Source organism: Protopterus annectens, chromosome 5.part1 (assembly GCF_019279795.1).
Source record: "Protopterus annectens isolate FY-2018-M chromosome 5.part1, PAN1.0, whole genome shotgun sequence".
Lineage (NCBI taxonomy): Eukaryota > Metazoa > Chordata > Ceratodontiformes > Protopteridae > Protopterus > Protopterus annectens.
In genome coordinates this window covers 361,848,183-361,872,316 of record NC_056736.1, presented here as the reverse complement: position 1 = coordinate 361,872,316, position 24,134 = coordinate 361,848,183, and the positions used below count along the sequence as shown (strand labels likewise).

Sequence of the window (24,134 nt, the reverse complement as noted above, 5' to 3'; positions counted from 1 at the left end):
TCATTTAAGCAAAATAAAGATCATGTGAACATTACAGGCCATAACATAAAATATGAGTATATAAATATATTTAATCTACAAAAGATCATTGAACAAAATCTGAAAAAGCAAACAATGCATTTGAAATCACTCACCATACATGCAGCCTGGACAGCTTCCGAAAGACTGGCTGCATTTGGCTCACACCAGAACATATGGCAGTGGAAGTTGCCTGGGCTTGTTGCCATTATGAAGGCAAATGTTCGAACATCTTTTCCCACACCCATGAAGGAAAGGAAGCGAACACGGCACTCTGACATCACCTCATCCTTCAAAAGTGCAATCAAATGTAATAAGCAAATTAGAATTTTATCCAGTAAAATGGCACAAATCTGTACTTCATGCCAAATAATTTAATATCACAGTTTTCTAAACGTCTACATCCCTGCTGTCCCCTCCACATTCTTTAAAGGCAGTCATCTACTTGCAGGTTTCTGGCTTTGATACTTTTCAGTACTCAGCCCCTTAACTCCATCCACATCAGTTTCTTCACTTACAAAAAAACTGGCCCTGATTCAGACTCTGACACAAATAGGCTTTCTGTTGCAAGGATCGTTATTGGCAGCAGTCTACCAGACCTGAGTTATGCTAAACAGGTTAGATTTTTCCCTCCTGTCTCAGAATACAGTTTTCTGTCTTCAGTGCAAGATCATGGATATTTTACTCTTTTCTGCTGCAGTGTTACAAAAGGAAAGCTGCTCAGCTGGTTGTTTCCCCCAGAGGCAAATGCATATTAAAAAAAGAATCAACTACACCAGCGGACATATGTCAACATTCAGTCAATTCCCTATTAAGACAATGTCTGCTTTTCAAGATGCACAACTGATTTCAGTTTTTTATCACTGCGATACAATCACAAGTACTCTTCTTATCCCACTGGTGGAGCCTAGTCATTTATCAAAAAGTAAAAAACTCAGAAGTCTCCATTTACAGCTGTCTCCCCAAGGGGAAAAGAGAGAGAGATAGACTGAGCTCAACATGGGAATCCATCCATCCATCCTCAATCACTTTTTTCCCCATTTTGCACATGGGGTCAGGGTGCCACTTCAACAGTGAATCATCTCGAGCCAAGGTTTAAACTGCCAGATGGCTAGCCCTGCCTTGGTAATTCATCCGTACCATTCACTCGCACACACTCGCACCTATGGCCAATCCAGAGTGTCCAAACCACCTACTGCACATCTTTGGAATGTAGGAGGAAACCGGAGCACCTGGAGGAAACTACAGGGAGGACATGCAGACTCCGCACAGAAGGCACCCCAGCCTGACAGGGCAATATAACTAATGATTTAATTTGCTTCTCCATTTTAAAAGTTAAAAAAAGGACAGTGTTCCAAGATTTTTTTTAATCAACTTAGAAATATATTTGATTAAAGTACATCATCAATGAGCTTATGAAGAAGTGCCACTACAAAAAAGGAATTTCATCAAGGGTTTTCTTCACTTCTGGAACTTACATGAACAATGGAGTAATTTCAAAACAAAACGAAATTCAGAAAAGGCAAGTGTATTAAACAGAATGAAGCACTCTGATCTCTGAAATAGTGTTACAAGAAAAACAGTGTTTTCTACACATCTGCTGCATGAGAGGACGCCAGCAGCCCCAATCTTTCTCCTCCTTAACTACCCCCACTCCTCTCACTTTTCAGTTCCCCATACCTCACTCTTGACTACATCTCCCATCGTCTCTCTCACTTTACCTTGCCTGCAGTCCTGTCCTGCTCCATAGTCTGTTGCCTTTCTCTTGCTACTCTCCGCTCTCCTGCCTTCTACTCATGGTCTTTACCCTACTCTTGCTGCTTGTAAACACCTCTCTTCTCTTTCAAGCCCCACACACCTGCTAACTTCAACTCTTCAACACAGGTATTTTTCCTCTAATACAATCCTATCAGTGCAACTGAGGCTAACATTCTCCTGAAAGTGACATCTTTACTTAAATCCTTGTGTCTGTCTGTCCTTTCGTTGCTTCACTTCTATCTTTTCACTCTCTAGCTAGTTCTTTTTTCTCTCCTCCTTACTGATTGTTTCCTGGGCTATTTTACAACCTGGGTATTAGCCTCGCTACGCTCGGGCTCACTTTGCTCCCCACCCCCATTCCCACCCACCTCATTACAATTTCCTTTATACCATCCATTCCCTCCCCTTCCTCCCTCACCACCCACTAACAAGGAACTTCCTTGTCTTACCTGCAACTGTCTTACTTCCTATTCCCACCCTTTCCTCCATTCATGCTCTAAGTCTCCTATTACAATCTCCACACACTCACTTTCCCTTTCCTAAAAGCCATCCTCCTCCCCCCTTAGCCAGATTTATAATGCACTATCTAATCATCCCCGCCTCTTCTCTTTCTTCTAGCTAACATAACCTCATACCACATCCACCCTCCTTTCCCACTGCCATACTCTTCCACCTCCTTCAACCTTGACACACTACCCTCACCTTCTTTCTTTTCCATCTCCCCAGCCCTATTTAACCTCCCCTACATGTCTCCACAAACCAACCAGACTCAAAATGCTTCCTCCTTCCTATGCATCTAAACACAAATTCTATAAATTAGATCTATCTATCATTCTACTCTCCCTACACAGAAATAACTTACTTTTATCTGGGGACATCCAACCTAACCCTGGCCCCTTCCCCTCCTCAACACAACACACCTCTCCCTTATCCTTTTCCTCGCCCTATACTCCCTACTGCCTCTGTCCACTATATATCACCCACATCTAACCACCGTGCTATTTACTTTCTAAACATTTAAAGCCTAACAAACAAAATGACTGAGTTCCATGCCTGGATAGCCCATACAACCCCACACATCCTCTGCCTATCTGAAACCTGGCTTAAGCCACACATCTCTAACAGTGAAATCCTCCCACCAGGATATAACATCTACCGTGCAGACAGATTGCACAAAAAAGGGGGTGGTGTAGCCATCCTACACAGTAATAGTCTCAACCTCACACCTTTTACTGACCACATCCCTGACTTTCAACCAGCTGAACTCATTATCGCTATCACCTCAATTCACACAAAAAATTAGATATTGCCTCCATCTACATCCCTCCTGGAAACAACTTGCCAATCCTTGAGAAAATCCTTTCCTGGTTCACTCACAATATACCTTATGAAACGCTTATCTTAGGAGATGTCAACCTAGACTGGATAAAACGTAAAATTTACTCTCCACAAAACAGAATTAATTTCCACGGCTATCATCAACTAATAACCTCTCCCACCCGAATCCATAAAAACACCTCTTCTAGCTCTATAATTGACTGGATACTCCCCAACACCCCTAAGCTATATCACAACCCCACTACCCTACCAGATCAACTAAGTGACCACCTACCCACTCTTGTCCTTGGATACAGCTCTCAACCTCCCAAATCCAACCACTATAGATACTGCCGTAAACACTCTAACTTTGACTCATCCCAATTCAACACAATTCTCTCTTCCACTGACTGGACTTTCCTGAAACAAATCCCCTTAAATGATGCTGTAAATAGTTTCAACAGCATCTTTGTAAATATCCTCAACTCCCTCGCTCCCTCTAGAAAGGTTAGAATAAACGTTAACTATGCTCCTTGGCTTTCCAAAGGGACTAAGTCCCTTATGCTCCTAAGATAAAATGTGGAAAGCCTGGACCAAAGCTAAAGAATTATCCCTGCTCCACAAGTACAGACATCTCCGGAACCTTACCAAGAAACAAACCAATTTTGACAAAAAGTCCTTCTTTGACTCTACTCCACTTGAAAGCAAAACCAACCCTCAAATTCTGGTCAACCATTAAAATAATTCTTTCTCCTGGATGCCCCTCAAACCCCTCCCCTCTAGATACAGCTACCTTGCTCAGTAAATACTTTATGATACTATTCAGTCACTCTTACCCACTACTGGCAATACAACTCCTCAACACATACCCTCCTACCCACCCAACAATAATCCCTTCTCCCTACAGCCTGTTCCTTCTTCCTATATCCGATCGCTTCTACTTAAGCTCAAACCCTGCTCACCATCTACGGATAATCTACCCCCCACTTTCCTCAAAATAGCTGTTGACTCTATATCTTACCCAGTGTCTATCTTAATCAATGGGTCCACTCAGGAATCTACAGTACCTACCCTCTGGAAATCCTTTTTCACTATTCCCCTACACAAAGGGGGTAAAACTCCACTGACCCATCTAATTACCGTCCCATAGCCATCCTATCCCGCCTCTCCAAAATACTTGAAAAATGTATCCACTCACAACTGCTAAAATACCTACTCCAACAAAATCTTCTCATCCCTACCCAACACAGTTTTCGTCCCCACCATAGTACAAGCACTGCTCTCCTATCCTTTACCCATACCATTGCAGACGCCCTAGATAATAATAAACTTATCTCATGCCTCTTCCTTGACCTTTCCGAAGCTTTTGACATGGTCTCCCATCCTCTGCTGCTATCTAAACTTGCTAGTCTCAATCTATCTGCTTCTACCATTTTCTGGTTCTCCAAGTTACTTATCCTCCAGGCAAGCAGTCTGTCAAATGGCTCTCCTCCACTTCTCCATTCCTATCTGTCACAATAGGAGTACCCCAAGGCTCCATCCTACGTCATCTCCTCTTTAACATCTTCACTAATGACCTACACACATCATGCAAACAATCCTAGCTTATCCAATACGCAGATCATTCTACCCTCATCTCCATCTCTGACAACATCTCCGAGCTCCATATTCTCTCTCAACATACTTTCTCATCTACTGAACAGTGGCTCTCTAAAAACCTCCTCATCCTTACCCCCAATAAAACCAAACTCCTACTATTCCTCCCCCAGTCACACACTCACCACAAATCTTCCTTCTATATAACCTCCTCAAATAACACAATTATTAAACCTGATGCTCATACTAAATTTTTAGGAGTCATCATAGATGATGAACTCAAATTTAATCTACACCTCCTCCAATGTATAAAAAAGACTAACCAGAAACTTGGATTGCTCTATCGTAACAAGAAATTTCTAACTCCAAATGCTAGGCTCTCCCTTGCTGAAGCCTTCCTCCTACCCTCCCTTCTGTATGCTGCCCCTATTTTCACAAATACTCCAACAAGCTTATCATAAGATAGCTAGATTCATAACAGACTCTCCTTACAAATCCCAGCACTGTCTACCCCTCACATCCCTACAATGGCTGGAATTCCCCCACACTTTGTTACTTTCACAACTACAAATACTAAATTTCATTCTCTACAAACCATCTTGCCCAGCCCTTTCTTCCCTCATTTCCATCTACACACCTTCTCGCACTCGCCGTACCTCTAATCAGCAACTTCTCAACACCTACCAGCCAAAAAAAGCAGTAGGCAAACTCTTATATAAATACTCAATAGCCCAAAACTGGAATAAACTTCCTCGCAAAATAAACTCCACCACTCACCCAGCAAACTTTAAAGAGAAACAAACTCCATCTGTTCAACACCAGAATCTGCCCTGGCACAGCACCAACCTAACCTCATTTCATCCTCCAAGGGCTACTCCCTCTTCACTTTCCTCCATCACCTCAAAAATGTGATCCCTCAACTAACAAAAGGGTTCGCATCAAGATCTAAGGATGTAATGGTACCCCTCTACTCTTCCCTCAACATACCCATTATTGAGTACAATGCACCAATTGGAATGTACCTGGCTAGACATCTCCAGCAGCTGGAGAGACCACAAAGGTACCTAACCAAGAGGATTACTGGCCTCAAACAGTTGCCCTATACAGCACGATTGAAAAAGCTACGACTGTTCTCTGTTGCATACCGCTTTCTCAGAGGCGATCTCTGTCTAACGTACAGAGCCATGTTCAACCCAGAATTGTTGAACATGCTCCATCTTAGCAAAACCAAATCTACTCGAGCTACACGCTCTAGGGATATAAACCTCAACACAACAATGAATAGAACATGCTGGAGGGATAGATTCCCTTCACAGAGACTTCCCTTACTATGGAACAGGGTCCAAATCTACATAAGACAGAGCTCCTTACTATCACTCTTCAAGAGGAACCTTGATGAGTGGATGGGTAACAGAAAGTTCACACCGGGGATCACACCAACAGCACTACTAGATAGGGGCCAAGGGTACTAGCTGCTAGTACAAGGGTCTAGGGAACTACTAAAGGGGCGGTGAATACCGCACAACGTGGCTGGGCTAATATATGCCTTCGGGCAGTTAGCCCAGTACCAACCTATGAACTTATAAGAGCTACAAACTGAACTATAATCTTCTCATTTGATCAATAAATCTCTAAACATATAGTTTACATAATGTAAATAGTTTGCATGTTTTCACCTGTATCTGTAGTGTTCTTGTATTATTTTTTTTCTTCTTTTTTTTCATATCTCATCATATGTCTATTGAAATTGTTACCTTTTTATGTCTGTATATATCTGTATTGGAGCTTTTCTCCTCGGGTCTCCACTGAAAATGGGCCAAAAACCCAGCTCGACCAACCCAGTTAACAAATGTCACTAAAATAAATAAATAAATAAATGAATGTACAAACAATGCAGAAAACAGACTGAAGGAGGAAGAAAACTTTACAGACTTTTTACAGCAGAAAACACACTGGCTAACAAGTAAAACTCAAGACCTCAAGAACAGAGAATCATATCCAATAAAAGATGGGACATTAGCTTTTTATAACTACATGTATACCTCGAGAACTAAAACACCAAACATAACTTTCAAGGGACTTACTTGTGCCATGTAAAACCAATATCATCAAAACATAGTATGCCCACAAGATCTACAATAGTGAAATTCTGTTCATAAGTGAATATGGAATTAGAAATGAAAACAGCATGGTCAAATTCATCAAAGTATATTTAAACGTCATACGTTTGACACTGCCTATGCCTCTAGAACACTTGGGAAAATGGCTTGTTGGCCACTGGTGAAATTACTTACACAAAACAGAGAAAAGCAGATATACTACAGCCTGCATAAGTAAAATTGTCTCTTTCCACAGAAATAAGAACCTTTAGTTGCTTTCATTCCACAAAATAACAACAGGATCCCAAGTTTGATAATATGGACTGTTAACATTCAACACTGAAGATATCTCCTGGAAAAGAAAATTGGTACACAGTGGCTCCCAAGAAACCTAAAGTCAACATTTCTACATCTACCACAAATGAGAAGAAGAAATACCAATTTGTGACTTCCGAATTTTAAATGGGGGAGGGGGTGGCAAGAAATAATGCTTGTTTAAAGATAAAAAGAAAAAAAAAACAGGCTTAAATGAAATGTTATTTGAATAAATGAGATATGAAGATATAGTAATATAAAGGACTACAAGGCAAGTCATTCCACATTCACTTATAGAAATGGAACAAGTACTTTCATTAGCTTTTTAGTAAAAATCATGTATAAAATACTAATTCAGAAAAAAGTTAAAAGATTTCTTATCTAACTTTACTTTTAAGTGTTAGCATCAGCACATTTATGTAAATTATCTCATGAATACTTAAGTAAATACTTTGTCAGAATTCTGGTTAACATTCCACTAAAACTCCTATAATGCAAAACTACAACAAAAAAACTGAAATACAAAACAGTCTGCTTTAGCATTGGTGTAAGCAAGGCTCCCAATGATGGAAGTCAAATGATTAACGTGCTCTGTGAAAACAAACATAAAAGAAAAGTAAATCTGAAGATACGATTATTGAATATGGCTAATAAACAAACAATAAGTTAAGAAGACATGATATGGAAAAACAAAATGGTCTTGGGGGAAGGAGAGGTAGTAAGGGGCTGGAAGGGACACCTCTTTGCATTTGTATAATTGGATGATGAGATTCAATAGCAGGCCCATACAAGAATGAGGAATTTGAAAAGGAGTGACCAAAGAGAAAGGAGATGTGATAAAACAGGAATGGAACAGAAGAGATCATAAAAGAAAAGCTAAAATGCAACTCCAAAAAGTTTTTTCTTATATATTTTTTAAAAACTATTAAATAAATCGCAAAATAACAAAACTTCTATAGACAACCTAAGTTAAATAATAATAAAATGGTCTATGAAAATGAAAAATGTGTTACCGAAAACTCTGCAGCATATCAGAGTCAAATGTCTTTAACTACTCTGCAGCAGCAAAGGGAGGAAAGAACAGCACCAGATAGGCTGGTATTCAGATAAACTACTAGATTAGTTGGTTGTCCTAATTAAACTAGGAATAAATAGATTCCAGGGAAAGTAGAGTTACGCAAGTTGAGCTTACCATAACAGTAGATGACTGAATGATGCCTGCTGCAGTAGCCTTAGCTATATTTAGCTATATCCTGCCAAGTATGTAACAGCTAGCCAGCTTCCAATGCTTCAGGGACCTTCCATGCACCCAGCTGAGGTGACTGAAGGAGACGTTTGGGTGTAGAGCTCTTCAGAGCTTTCCTGCCAGTAGGCAGAGGGAGGTCTAGCCCTGAAAGGATAATACCAAGAACAACAAAAAATAAATGTCCACACCCTGGCATAAAAAACACACCAAAGAACGAGGGGGTGGAAGGAGGGAGTGCCTACTGCAGTAATGATCATTCAAACATCTACTATTGTGGTAATTTCAACTTACACAGCTGTACTATATTCATCATATTGACCACTGCTGCAGAAGCCTTAGCTAAGTTGGTAGATTACCTTAGCTAACTACATTTGGGAGGTGGAAGGACAGGAGTCTAGGAGCTCCTAGATAATGGTCTTAGCAAAGTCTGATCTGGACCTAAAAAATTAATCAAGCTTTGTAAAAGTATGTACAGAGAACCAAGCAGCAGCTTCTAGAATACTTCTAGAATCTAACCCTTTCCAAAAAGCCGAGATGAAGCCAAGGCCCTGGTAGAGTGGGCATTGACCCGGTCTGAAATAGTTTTGTTATGGTGAGTATAACACAAGGCATAGCCCTTTGACAACCATTTGGAACTAGTCTGTTTTGAGACAAACTATCCCTTCTTACTTTCACAAGAAATGAGCAAATGATCCAATGATCTGAAAGACTGAGTTCTGTCAAGATAGTACACTGTGGCTGTGGACATCCAAGGTATGGAGTATCCTTTCTCCCTCAGTTTTAGGTTCAGGAAAGAAAACAGAGAGATGGACAGTTTGGCTTAAAGTAAAAACTGATAACACTTTAGACATAAAAGGAGAATTAGCGCTCAAAGAAACCCTGTCCCTATGGAAAATGAGATAGGGTTGACTCAGTATAAGATATTGCAACTCAGATGCCCTTCTTGCAGAGGTCGCAGCAATTAATAAAACTGTTTTCCATGTTAAGAACTTTAAGTCAGCCATATTATCTGGTTCAAATGGAGCAAATGTTAGCTATTCTAACAAACAATTAAGATCCCAAGGAGGCGCCACCGATTTTCTTGGAGACCCCATATTCAAAACCCACTTGAACAACATTTTGATATGAGATTACATAGAAAGAGGAGAATCCATGGGCAGACATGCTGAAATGGCCAATAAATTAACCTTCACAGAGGAATAAAAAAGGGCATAGGACAGTAACTCACACAGACATTGTAAAACCAGAGAACAACTAGCCTCAAAAGGGTGCTAGTATGTTGCTGGCACCAACTAGAAAAATGTTTCCACTTGCTAATATATAATTTTCTAGTAGTAGACTTTCTTGCTTCCATTACTACTTGCTGCACATCCTCAGTAAACAGGTGCTTAAAAGGACTTAAGACCCTATCATCCAGGCAATGAATTGAAGATGACTGATGTCAGGGTGCATCAGCCATCCCTGTTCTTGTGTGAGAAGATCCAATCTGTGAGGAAAGCTGGGCTAGAAGGGGTCACCACAATGATCTTGGGGAATTCCTTCTAAACCTTCAGAAGTACCTTGAATATTACAGGAAAGGGTGGAAAAGCAAACATTCCTATCTAAGGAAAAAGAAAAAGCATCTGTCTTCCAGGCATTCTTGCATGGAGTTCTGGAACTGAATTTTGCCAGTTGATTGTTTAGAGAGGAGGCAAAGAGGTCTACTTCAGGAAATTCCCACAGATGGATCACATCTTGGAATACCTCTCCTCTGGTCATGATCAGCTTGCCTACTACACAACTTTACACTGATGGAATGTAGGAAGCCTATAGAATGAGTTTGTGCAGTGAAGGTATATCTCAAGCTTACATGTCTAGTCTGCAAAAGGGGTATGACAATGTTCCCACTTGCTTGCTGATGCACTGCATGACTGTAGTACTGTCTGTAACGACTTGAAGAGGTCCCAGGGACTAAAGATGGTTCAGAGAGTAGAGTACCTTCATCAGGGCAAGCATCTCCTTGATATTTATGTGCTTACATCTATCGTTGGTGTCTCGCACTCCCTGCACTTTTATCCCTCGTGAAACTGTTCCTCAAGCAAAATTCAAAATGTCTGTGATGACTGACTGCTTTGGAGCCGGGAGGAAGAAGGGGAGACCTGGATTTAAGGATATCTGCTGTCTCCACTCAAAGATTTCTCTTTTGACAAACCCCAGCACTGGGATTTAAAAAGATAAACGGTGTTGATGCTGGGACAAAAGAAATTTCAGATACCACTTTATCCTTCTCAAATGGAGTCTTCCCAACGGTATCATAAGAACCCTAGATGACATGAGACATAAAAACCTGAGATATTCTCTCACAGTTACAAAAGTCTTAGTAGAAAACCTTAAAAATAGATCTACACAAAAATCAAATTTTCCTGTGGAAGAAAACCTCTTTGAACTGAGGTGTCTAATCGACATCCCAGTGACATAATCCTGTGTGAAAGAGTCAAGAAAGACTTTTTTGAGTGTTCTCTTGGAATCCGAGCTTGTGCAAGACATCTCTCACCCGAGAGTTTCCAGACATCTAGGAAAAGACTGCAAATATAAGCAAGTTGCCTAAATATGGAAAATGTGGATACCTTGTAGCCTGCAATAATCTGCAACTGAAGCTTGACACTCTGTAAACACTCTTGGTGCAGTGAATAGTACAAATGGTAAGGCAGTGAACTGATAATGTGATCCAGACACACAACACTTTAAGAAATGTCTGAAGTCTGGATTAATAGGAATGTGATAAGCATCATTTAAGTCTAGTGTTACCCGGAAACTTAGAAGAGATAACATGTTGTGAAGTGCTATTATTACGCATTTGGACATTATTGCAAACCGGTTTAGGAAAGCATTTTCTTTCTTTGGCACTAGAGCATCCTTGAATAAAAAAACCTTCCCAGCTACGCAGGAGGAACTTGTTCCATCACTTCTTGGGACAGCATTTGTTACAGACCTGGTGGAAACAAGACTATCTGTTCTGGAGGACGAGGAGCGACTGACTGGAAAAGAAGAATTTCCTCCCAATCCCATCTGTAATCATGATGGATGCTTCAATGAAATGGATTCTGGAAATCAATCTGTTAGCAAAAAGAAAAATGAAGATTCTGACTTTCTGGAAGAAAAATGGGGCCAGGGAGAGAGAAGATCATAAGGTCTCTTGAATAATCATTCACACACGCTTGACTGTCCTTAGTTTTTGGGAGGTTTGAGACTTCGTTCTGGAGGCCACTTGCCATTTTTTCTTAACATTCTGTTTATCTGATTTTTGCTGTGACAGTTTATTCTGTTTTTTTGCCAAAACTGGATGAGGAGATAGAAAAGCACTTGGACAATTTGGAAAAGGAGGGCTGAAAATTCTAAGACATTCTCCAGATAAGCTTGCCCCATTCATTCCACTTTTTGATCACCTCTGCAGTAGAGGGAACCAAACACAATCTCTATCAAAGGAAGCATTTAAAAAATTTAATTTTAACACCATGTGGGACACTGAGAATGCAGCCATGCAAACCTCCTCAAAACATTACCAGTGGCCATAGTCTTTACAGAAGTATCAAGAGTCATATAAACACACTGCAAACAATGAGAAGTGACCTCTGCAATAGAAGAAACAAGTTATTTAAAGCAGATATTTCCTCACAAGAAGAAACATTCTTTATAATTTCCCCATCCTTATCAGAAAGGATAGTACTGGAATTAACTAAGTGCTTAGCAACAGTGGGATCAACTAAAGCTACAGTTGCTGGATCAGGTTTGGGAACAGTGTATAAAAAATGAAGACACTGAGAAACTTTATACATCCTATCTGTGTTTTCCGGGGAAGTTTGGCAGGAAAACTGTAGGCAGTAATACATACATCCTCTAAAGCAGACAGAAGAGGAGGAATGGGTGCATGTTCTGGAAAATCTTTCTGTAACAACTCATTGCATTTTCTAAGGGACTAAGAAACGTCAGTGTTCTTCCACTGAAAACAATGGCACATTCTAGCAGTAGTCTCACAGAAAAAAACTCCCCACAGGGGGAATTAGAAAGTGTGCTATCCTATGAGTATGAAAAAAAAACAGTATCTGTCTCTGCAGCTTCCTGTTCAGATTCAGAATCTTGAATCTTTTCAGAAAAAGAGGAATCCCTCTTTCTTTTACCAGAAACTACTTTACAAGAAGGATCAATTATTAATCAATAAATTAACCAATGAATTAAACCCTGTGCCAGACTCAGTTAACTCCTTTCCAAAGACATTTGAGGAGGAGTAGCTACATGCTTGGTTTTCTGTTTCTTTTTGACAAGAAAAATTGGGCCAACTGTGTTACCAGTTGCAGCAGCTGCATCCCCAGGGACAGGCACAGCATTCTGACAGAACAAACATGGAAACCGTTCCTGTTCCTTCTCTCAGGACATAAAAAAGTGGCTCTCCCTTGCCCACTAAGGGGACCCCAACAGTCTCAGAGGAAATGGCTAATCCCTGGTCCATTGTGGCTGTAGGTGGTACACCAGGGGAATCTGGGGTAAAATGTGAGCTGTCTGATGTACAACAAATGGCTACAGCAGAGTCACCTAGCTGCAGCTGAGGCAAATAGTTAGCTTGCTCTGATGGCAAAGGCTGTTTGCTTAACTTTTTCTTTTTATGGCTGGAAGGACAACCAACAGTGGGACTAGTAGCGTGTTCCATGGTCAAGACGAAAATGATACCTCTTTCCTAGAGAAAATAAGCAACTACCAGTAAGCACTACCAGTCCACAAAAGTTACTTTTATGACGGAAAAAAACACTGTGTAAAACAAATACACACACACACACACATACATACATGGTTTACCATCATACGACTGAAATGCAATCATGCAAGTGATAACGTCAAACTAAAATGTTGAAATTTAAAACACCTTTCCTCCCAAACATCGAACATGGTAAAACTGGTTTTCGACATTTGATATTTCTGGGAGGTGAATGTGAAAACCCATTTGCCATCTGGGATGCAGAACAGGAAGAGCATTTCGACACTGTAGATCGGCAAAAAAAAATTCAATACTACAAAACTTTGAAGCAATACATTCAAACAAGTGTAAGTCGAATGAATGCATTTCAGTCGTAATAGTAAACATACACATATATACATATATATATGTTTGACATCAAAACCTTGAAAGGCATTCTGTTGAGTAAAGCCTTACTCGACAAACTTGAAATTACAAACATCAAAAAGGCACAAAGATGAAACTGGTAATGTTGACAAGTCCATTTTCAACATAGTCGACATTACTCAGCATACCTCACTGGCCGGACATGTTCAACTAACGTTTTGTAGGGGGCAATCCCCCCCAGCCCCCCCAGCCATCAACTTCACAACAGTGAATGCACACTAGCATTTGTGGTTGTGGAGTTGAACATTTTTGGGGTTTTTTTTTATGCACATTTGCAAACTGCAATTCAAGCATGTGCATCTCGATACCCTGCACTTTGTCAAAGTTATTGTAAACCTATATATATATATATATATATATATATATATATATATATATATATATATATATATATTATATGCATACACTTATCATATATAATATATGCATACACTTATCATATATATTACACTTACCAACAAATTCATAATACATTAACAATAAACTATATTCACACAGTTTTAACAATTTATCCATTTTGTGCAGAAGTTGGGTTAATTTTAGGAAGTAACAAAAATAAAATGATGGCTTGGACAGAAAATCTTCTAGTATGGTATAATTGTTTTAATAATGAAATATGATAAAGCATATGTCAGAAAAAGATTGGTTAAATACAGAAAGCATAATCAATATTAAAGTTAAATTACAAGGTTTTAAAAATAATAAACTAAATAAAGAACCAAAAGACTGCAATGTGTAAATAACCCACTAAAAAATGATAAAAAGGTAAGTCATTACTATAGGTTTATATAAACAGTAATAGAATTACAAGGAATATGTCTAAGAATTCTGCAAAATTTATTTCAAAATATTGACTACAGACATACAGGTAATGGTAAACAGTTTTAGAAACAGCAAGAAAAAAGGGTCTATATCATATTATCAAAGAGGCATTACAGCGAATGCCTCTTCATTGACACAAAGAGTGAACCTCAAATTACGAGAACGGACGAATCAGAGAATATTTTCCTAAGCGGGGGGTGGTCGCTTGGCCATCAGTGTAAATTTGCCCCTTCCCTACTGTAGTGCGATCTCAAAGTTGCATATTTAGTTAGGGGGTTGTGGGGGCAAAGCCCCTCACATTGGTGTGCGTGTGTGGTGTGTGTGAAGAGGTGAAGCCCCCCTCTGAGTTATTCTTAGTGGTATTTTGTTTTTGGCCAGATCAGTGATTTTTTTCCCTAAGTAAAAAATCACTGATTCATCCGTTAGGGTAATTCACAGTTTGCTATTTTAATGCCGATGAAGCATTCGCTGTACTGCTGCATTGCTGATTTAAAGTAGACGTAGAAAAAAGAAAATCTTTTCCATTCTGGAAAATGTTTACTCTGAAAACCATTCACACAGTACTTTATATACCAAGGAAGAGAACAAAGATTAGAAAAACAAACTATGAATTATTATGGAGTTGCAATATACAGACTACAACAAACAGGAATCATTTTCTATGTGCATTCCCACAAATTTTTTGGGAGAAATTCCACGCATATCAAGCACTTTGGACATACAACTTCATGGCTACAAAAACATTAGTCTTCTGTATTGCACCAATGCGAAACTATATGGAAAAGATCAGTTCTCTCTCCTTTGGTACTTGTTAGCCATAGCAAGAAAAGCAATCACAAGATGATGGAAATAATATACCATTGTATTAAAATCGTACAAATAAAGAAACTGAAACTGTAAAATTAATAATAAGATATACAAGCGACAATACATTTTAAATTCTGTCCAAAATTTTCCACATCACAGTAAGATGCTGTGCGGTTCGACTCTCAGCTAGAGCGTCTTCTGCGTGGAGACATGCGTGAATGGGCCTACCTTCGTTGAAGGTTGTGCGTCAGGGCTGGCAACTTGGCATGTAAAAATCAGCTGCCAATCATTAGCGGACCAGAGTTCCGCTGTGGCGACCCCTAACAGGGAAAAGCCGAAAGACACAACAACAGACAAATATGAAAGTGATACATTGTAACTCAGTCAATCTCCTTAAGATTCTTGGATTTGACTCTCAAGCTCCTCCCTTTACCCATAATGCCCCTTACTTGCCAGATTACCTCAGATCTTGTTTGCCACTCTTAACGATTCGGTCGGGATTGCATTCTCTCGAGCTCTAGGGTGCCTTGTTAGGTATTTTGTGAGTAAAAATAGAATTTATTTTTTTCTTCTAGTTCTCATATTTACTATTTATATGTACTTAGACTTCCTCCCTTTACTCTCTTTCTTACCTTCAGGATACAGTTTAGGTAATTTTTGGTGCCACTGTTGGTACCAGGCCTTCTTTCTGTACCCTTTTGAGGTATTCTTTCTACCATTGTTTGTAGATGATCTTTATTTTTTCTTTCTTTCCTCAAAAACATAAAAAAACTCTTTGTATACAATAACTTGTGCAGTTTCTATTTTCTCTTTTCTGTTTAATTACTGTTCGTTGGCTTGTGTTTATTCGTTGGTATGGCTGACAAGCCTACCGGTATTAAGAAGTGTACTTCCTGTGGGCCTAAGATACCCAATTCTGATGCCCACAGGGAGTGCTTATATTGTTTAGGCCCTTCTCATTTGCAGGTGCCTTGTTAGATCTGTGCTGGCTTTAATTAGAAGGAATTGGTGACAGGAGGAATAAGATGCTCCTGAAGGGCCTTTTGCCAGCGTCCTCTTCCCATATGTAGAGGAATGAATGAAAATGACGTCAGACACACACACACATATGTATATATATATATATATATATATATATATACATATATATATATATATATATATATATATATATATATATATATATATATATATATACATATATGTATATATAAAATGTGTAAAGAAAAGGAAAATGATAATAGATTCATAGGTTCATACTAGGCTATCTGCCCTAGGGCATTTATAAGCCTAGCCAGAATGTGTTTGGCTTTCGCCACCCATTTTAAATTTATTTTGCTATGCCCTTTTTCGAGGTTAGTATACTGTGCCTCTGTCTAACAGTGACACAGAAGTGATAACCGGGGTAAACCTACGATCTCCCATCCGCTCAACAAGATTCCTCTTGAAGAAGGTCAATGAGGGACTCTGCCTAACCTGGACTGGGATTTTATTCCAGAGTGAAGGGAGCCTCTGGGTTATGAATCTGTCCCTCCAGCATGTCCTATTTATTTCAGTGCTGAGGTTCAAGTCTCTCTAGCGCGTAGCTTGATGGGATTTGGATTTTCTGAGGTGCAGCATGTCCATTAATTCCGGGTTGGATATGGCTTTATACGTCAGGCACAGATCGCCTCTGAACAGGCGGTATGCCACTGAGTAGAGCTGGAGTTTCTTTAACCGGGCAGCATATGGCATCTGTTTGAGCCCTTTGATTCTCTTGGTTAGGTACTTTTGGGGTTTTTCCAGTTGCTGCAGGTGTCTGGTATGGTACATCCCAAAAGGGGCATTGTACTCAATTATGGGCCCGATGAGGGATGAGTAAAGAGGCACGATGACCTCCCCTGATCTAGATGTGAATCCCTTCATGATTAGGTGGTCATATAAAATGTTTTTCTAACCACTTTGGCCACGTGGTTGTCAAATGAGAGATTGCTATCAACTTGGGTCCCCAGGTCCCTAATTACTTCTTCTGTACTTAATGGATTACCACCTATGTGATAATTTGTGGGCACTTTGTTTTTGCCAAAGGGGATGACTATACACTTTTTAGCATTTAGCTTGAGGCCATGGTTCTGGCACCAGTTGTCTGTTTCTATGAGGTCCTTTTGGAGGATGCTTGTGTCGGCTGGAGAGTCGTCCCTAGCGAAGTATCGTGGCTTGTCGAGCATATCATCCCAAGCTGACAGGCATTGGATCCCCTTTGAATGACACTAGTACTTAAGCCAATTGTTGAAATTGATCATCTTGTCTTCATATTGTGGCATCATTCTTGGTGAGGGTAAGATGCTACTCAAGGTCAGGGTCATACCAGCCTGGGCTACATGCTCAGAGAGCTCCTCTATGTCTCTTTTCATGTAGTCCAGGGAGGTACATCTCAGGTCATTCACACCAGCATGGACAATGACTGAGTCATATTTGTACTTGCCTTGGAGTGACCTGAGTGCTTGTTTTATGTGGCGGATCCTAGCGCCAGACAGGCTGCTCACCGTGACCCTCTCCTTGTTCAGCCTGGTGAGCGGGACATCAGTGTGCCTGACGATAGAGTCACCTATTACAAGTGTATCAGGTGTGTTGTTTAGTCTTAAGGGCTGTGACTGTTCGGCACATTGGCTTTGTGAGATATGTGTTGCACATGTTTTGTTTTGGGGTAGCGGTTGCTTGGGTGTCTGCTTTGGAGGTCTCTGCTGCTTAGGCAGATCTTTATTTAGAGCCTCTGAGTATGTTTTTGTGTGATTATGTGTTTGGTTTGCTGTCGTGGTAGGTCTATGTGAGACTGGAATTGTAGTGAGTGTGGTTTCCTTCTCCTCCTGACTGGTTATGCCAGTACTGAGTTGAGAGAGCTTAGCCTCCAGTTTGGCTATATGGTTGCATTTCTCACATGTGCTGGAATTTGTTGGGAGGAGGAGAGGGTTGTCTGTGTACATGAGGCAGTTGTAACATTGCCTCAAGATTCCCAGGTTCACCAGCTGGACCGGAGAGGAGATTGACAACTGACCTTTGGACATGACAGAATAATAATGGGAATTCCTTTATAAATGAAAACAGTGGGGAGTGAGGGTGTAGTAATTTTTAGTGCTGACTTATATAATTGCTTTAGTGAGCAAGTGCCTGGTAACTTAAGTGCAATGTGTTCTAGGTAACTTAAATGCAAAAATGACAAACAGTAACTTTCTTTCAAGTGAAACAAGGAAACAAGTACAGTAAGCAATGCAGATAACACTAGTGATCTACAGAAGCGCTGAGAAGCCGCGTATTAGGTGGAATTAGCATTCCAGGGAAATAACAAGCAAACAAACAACAAGCATATAAACAAAGCTAGATTCAGCAAGCCTGGATCTAGTCTATGCTACAGCAAACAAGGTGTACCAATTTCAGTAAGATACAGTTCAAATATTCAGGCACTATAAACCTTTAACCAGAAATTCCCAGCTCAGAAGGGCAGAGTCCAGCCTCTTCTCCCACAAGAGTGCAGACCACGAACCTTCTTAATGTAAAATAACTGGCCTGAAGCCCAAGTGCTTAAACCAGAACTAATACACTTTAAGAATAACAGACACTGGGCTCTCAATCAGCAGTTCCCAAATTAGAAGGATGAAAGCTACCTGTCCTGCCACCACAGTGCATGCCACAAACCTTCCTAATGTAAAACAACTGGTCTGAAGCCCAAGTGCTTAATCCAAACGACTTAGAATGAATAGCTACACTTTAATCAAGTTACTACCAAGCAGTAATAAATACAATTGAATACTTTAGAGAATGCCTGGATTAGTGCTCAAGTTACACAAACAAAGCTAGATCCAGCAGGCCCAAATCCAGTCTATGCCACAGCAAACAAGGTGCACCAACTTCAGTAAGAAGCAGTTCAGATCTATAAGCCTTTAACCAGAAATTCCCAGCTCAGAAGGGCAGAGTCCAGCCTCTCCTCCCACAAGAGTGCAGACCACGAACCCTCTTAATGTAAAATAACTGGCCTGAAAGCCCAAGTGCTTAAACCAGAATTAATACACTTTTAGAATAACAGACACTGAGCCCTCAATCAGCAGTTCCCAACCTAGAAGGATGTAAGCTACCTGTTCTGCCACTATATATGTGAAGAACTATAATATATGAAGAAATGTGTGAAAAGGACACACACTGCAAATAGTGTGTACATATTTAATTTAGCATAGTTTCATAATTTTGTAGTGTAAAACACACGATTTATAACGCACTTCTTTCTTCACAGTCTGTGTTCAATTATCATCCTTGCAGTGGTGGAGTATCCTGAACCTTATACAGGATGCCATGTGTAGTTACACTCACTGACTACACACAAGAAGGATAATTGAAAGCTATTTACCTTGGTATTACATCAGGATGAGTAGGTCTCTCCTCCTCAACTTTAAGGAATAAAATTTGAAGCCTTCAGTCAGCTCAGCATCTGAAACTTTCCCAGGCTACAGGCTCCTCTTCCTTTACCCATAACCACTGGCCAAAAAACTTCCTAATAAGAATTTTGTCAGGCGAAGCCAAATTGCAACAGCATTAGCGAACAATCACATTGCATCTCTCTACATCCTATCAGGCCTGAAGCAAGAGGAAGGAGAGTGGGTGTGTTGATGAAGCCGAATCTGTTCACCTAGATTTAACATTATGGTGGACGGTGATCATGCCCATATCTGACTATGGAAGCAGATGGTTGCATACAGATGCCTCTGGTTCATAGCTTATGGCTATTCTACTGCTTCTACTTTAAGTTCACCACCTGGGGCTGTTTAAATGATTTTTCTAGCTGGTTGCTCTTTCCAGTGTTTCAAGAAACTGAACTGCTGGTCTTGAAAAACACTGCTCATAGGTTCATAGGTTGGTACTAGGCTATCAGCCCTAGGGCCTGTACAAGCCTAGCCATAACAATTCCCTGGCTATTTCTTCCCACACTATTTACTTCCCTGGACCCCTGTCTAGCAGGGCGACTGACGTGATCCCCGGGGTGAATTTCCTTTCTCCCATCCAATTGTCAAGGTTCCTTTTGAAGAGGACCAAAGAGGCACTCTGCTTGACATGTATGGGCAATCTATTCCAGAGTCTGGGGAGTCTCTGGGTCAGGAACCTATCCCTCCAGCATGTTTTGTTTATTGTGATGACAAGGTTTAGATACCTGGAGCGTGTGGCTCTGAGGGATTGGGATTTCTTTAAGTGTAGCATGTCCAACAGCTCTGGGTTTGACATGGCCTTGTATGTTAAGCAAAGATCGCCTCTGAGTAGACGATATGCAACAGAGTATAGCTGGAGTTTATCAGTGCTGCTGTTCCATTTCAATTCACTTTTTACTGCTGGGACAGAAGCTTGGAGATATCAACTCCTCAGCTAGTTAGCTGGGTGGTCTGAAGTTTGAAGCGCACCAATGCTTCAGTTGATGAATATCACTGTTCCATTTTATTCCATATTGTTAAGATGGTATGTGTCACAAGCAGCAATTCCTTGGTTATTCGGTTCAGTCTGTATTCGTCTAGGTATTTTTCCTCAGACTGATTACTCTTGAGTATTCTCCACTGAATGAGGAATTCACTTTTCATTTAGTGTTAACATGTATTTGCTAAGCTGTTACACAAAAGTGTTATTACAATATATTTCTCATTGTTTTCTCTCTGGTCTGCCTGTTGCCTGTATGGAATGTGCAAGGAATTTTGATGAAACTAATATTGCTCCAGTATGTTTCTATAGATGTTGACTGGATGCTTATGGACTTAAATCAATGGTTTACTTATTTACTGATGAAGTTTGCTGGAATTTGGTTTACTTATTTACTGATGAAGTTTGCTGGAATTTTAACATTCCAAGTTGATTTTGAACTACTGGTTTCATTACAGTGGTGACGACTTTCCAGTGTTACACTATCCTAGCATTTTGGAGCTTGTCAGCATTGTCTTACTGCATTTATTTACTTACTGCATACTTGTTTGGCTTTTACTCAGAGTAATTCTATTATTAACAGTACTCGATATGTTGTAATATGCATTATTTTTATTATTGTTAATTTGCTTAAATACATTGTTTCATGCTTTTGTGGAAGACCTTGGGCTTAACACCTTTAATAAATCTGAAGATGAAATTACAGTAAGTATATAAGTTCCTCACCCGAGATGAAAAAAACTATCCTTATCAGCCATCAGGATGGAGTCCCAAGCTTAACTTCCTGGATGACCTTCCTCATGGGAATATATCCATGACAACTGTGACCCAGAACCAAGCTCTAGATCAGAGATCACATCCAGGTTGCAGTGTCTTGCAGAAGTATTCAGTGAAGCCATGTAGCTACTGCACAGTTACCATCTACGGATGCATTCTTGAAAAGGATTGAGAGGTGTGACTGCCTTGGGCGAGTGCATGTGTGGAATAGAAGGCAATGGCTAACTGCATTTTTCACAGCAGAATTTAATACAACCCAAACACCCTGACAAGACTCGTCTCACTTTGAAACCCAATTTTTCTTTGAGAATTAAATGAGTACACCTTTCTAAATGATCTTCTGTATAAATAGAATCTAAGATACCTGTATACCTCTATACACTACAGCAAGCATTTTCCCAAGTTATAGTAATTTCAGATGAAAGCATGTTTATGGACCAGATCTGATGAAGCACGTTTGTGAAAATGCTTATACATTTTAATAAACTTGTTTAGATTTTTACTGGATGTCCTCAGCCTTGTTATTTGGGCTAATACTTCTTGCCATTACATACTTTTTTGTTTTAGTCCAACCTTTGATAGTGCGGTTCCATTTATTCTATTTCTCTATCCTTATGAAAGAAAAAAGGATGGATCAACATACAAAGCTTACAATTCTTCTAGTCCAAATGACTGCCACCAGAAAGAGCATTTTTCCAAAACACATTTCATTTCTTGCTATAGCATCTCATTCAAACTGAAGAGTAAATATCACCAAAACAAAATATAAATCTCAAGTAGGAACAAGATCCTTAACAGAAGGATGAATGTGGGCAGTATCCTGCAAAATGCCTTGCAGACTTTGACTAAGGCTAAAGAACAGTTAGCCCCTCGAAATCAGGAACTACTGCTGTAAGTACCTTAACAGAAGAATAATTCAAATCAGTAACAAAAACCTGTGACGGGTAGTCTAACACAACAGCAGAAAAGGTATCAAAGCTTTTTTCAGCAGCCACTAAAGTGACAGTATCGAGTTACTTTTGTAATTTCTTTTTGTGTTTAGGTCTCTGAGCAGAAGTATTTGGATCACCTTTGTTAGGTAAGATGGGTCCCTGGCCATTACCACAACAGAAGCCATGCAGTTAGATTCAGGGAGAGAAAAACGCTTGTGAAACCTGTTGAAAGTGTGGGTCAAGAGGGTTGTAAAGGGCTTGAGATGTTAATAGGCTTCTCAAGAAGATTAGGCCAAAGCAGACTAAACCAAATGACTGAGGCCAAAAGGTGGCTATGAGAATGACCTTGAACCTATTCATTCTGCCTTTCTGAACAAATTAAGTTTCACTTGTAATGGGAAAATTATAAAGGAGTCCTGGGGTCATTTCTGGATGGTTGTATCTCTGAGATATTCCTCAAAAAGGAAAAAAGGGAAAAAAAGTTGCTGCATTTGGTGTTACTCACGGATGTAAAAAGGTTGCCACAAGGCCTCCCCTAGTAAATGAAGAGTTTCCGTGTAACTGACTAAGGGACCAACTATGTGGCATCGGTAAACAGCTACTGAGCTTGTACTTCAAGAAACTGGTTTCCTTGGGCTATAGCTGCCTTTAAGAAAGCTGTTCCTGTGCATAACCCATTCCCATATCTCACTGCTTCTTAAAGAGTCAAATGTAAAACCACAGCCACATTGTGCATTTGGATGGCAAGTACATTCCAAACCAGGGACTGTTTTTTTTTTTTTTTAATTTATAAAGGTCTGCAACATAAGAACTATCCTTATCTGCAGAATGCTGATGTGCAGACCAGCTTCTTTTTATGACCATACTCTCAGACAGTCATGCCTTGGATAATGCCCACCACTCTATGCCAGAGATGTCCATGATGATGGCCACTACACTAGGGGAGGATAAAGAAAGGACTACCCACAGTGAGGTTTGGGATATACATCCATCAACTCAAGTGAAATCTGTTAGGTTTTGCTATCTTTACCAAGAGGAGATATGGTATTAGTCAACTGACTCCACTATACTTTCAGTGTTCAATGAAATGTTTTCATTTTACAATTGGTATCTGGAACCATGGGAACAGCTGCTGCCCAGAGCCCCAAAGCTTTGAGGAATAAGGAAGGAGGGACCGAATGAGCCTGCATGACTAGGTCCACCATATTTTGCAAGGGAAGGGTCTTGTCCAACGAAGAAAAGTTCTGCAGGATACATTTCCAGTTTGCGTCCTATGAACTTGAGCCTTTGAGAGGATTCCCTCTGAGACTTTGCAATGTTCAATGTGCTTCCCAAAGACTGTAGTAGAAGGAAAACTCCCATGTCAGGCTTAGACTATTCTGAGTTGGAGTGACTAAGAGGCTTGTGAGGGAAACGTTTTCACCCCTCACAGCCTCTGGTTCACTGCAGTCAGAAAAATGCATTCAGTAAACAACACCCCAGGTGCTGAGATAAGTCCTAATGGAAGGATCCATAACTGACAATGGTTGGCTACAACCTGGAATCTCTGAAGCCTCCTGTGTTCCATGGCAAGTTTTGTTTGTAGGCAGGAATCCTGGAAGTCCAAAGAGTATATTCAGCCTCCTTATAACAGTCAGGGAAGGATGGAATATACCATGACCATGCAAAAGTATTTGTGTAGAAAAAATTGATTTAGGCTGCTCAGACTGGATTCAAGCCAGAGCTACTTGGTTTTCTTGGAAATGAAAAGAACCTGGAGGAAAAAAACAGATCCAATCCATTCTGATCTGATGAGACCACCCAGATTGCGTAATGGTAGAAACTGAACACCTCTACTGTTGCTGACTGAACAGGGGATCGTA

At 40.1% G+C, this 24,134-nt stretch overlaps 1 protein-coding gene across 1 annotated transcript in view; it reads right to left on the bottom strand.

The window, feature by feature from the left end:
* The window catches only part of APBB1 (amyloid beta precursor protein binding family B member 1), a gene marked incomplete in the record, with an annotated part of 1,507,904 nt that overhangs the window by 38,421 nt on the left and 1,445,349 nt on the right, over positions 1-24,134 (bottom strand). The window contains 1 exon segment of the mRNA XM_044073035.1: positions 135-308. Within this exon segment, the coding sequence (XP_043928970.1) occupies positions 135-308 (174 nt within the window).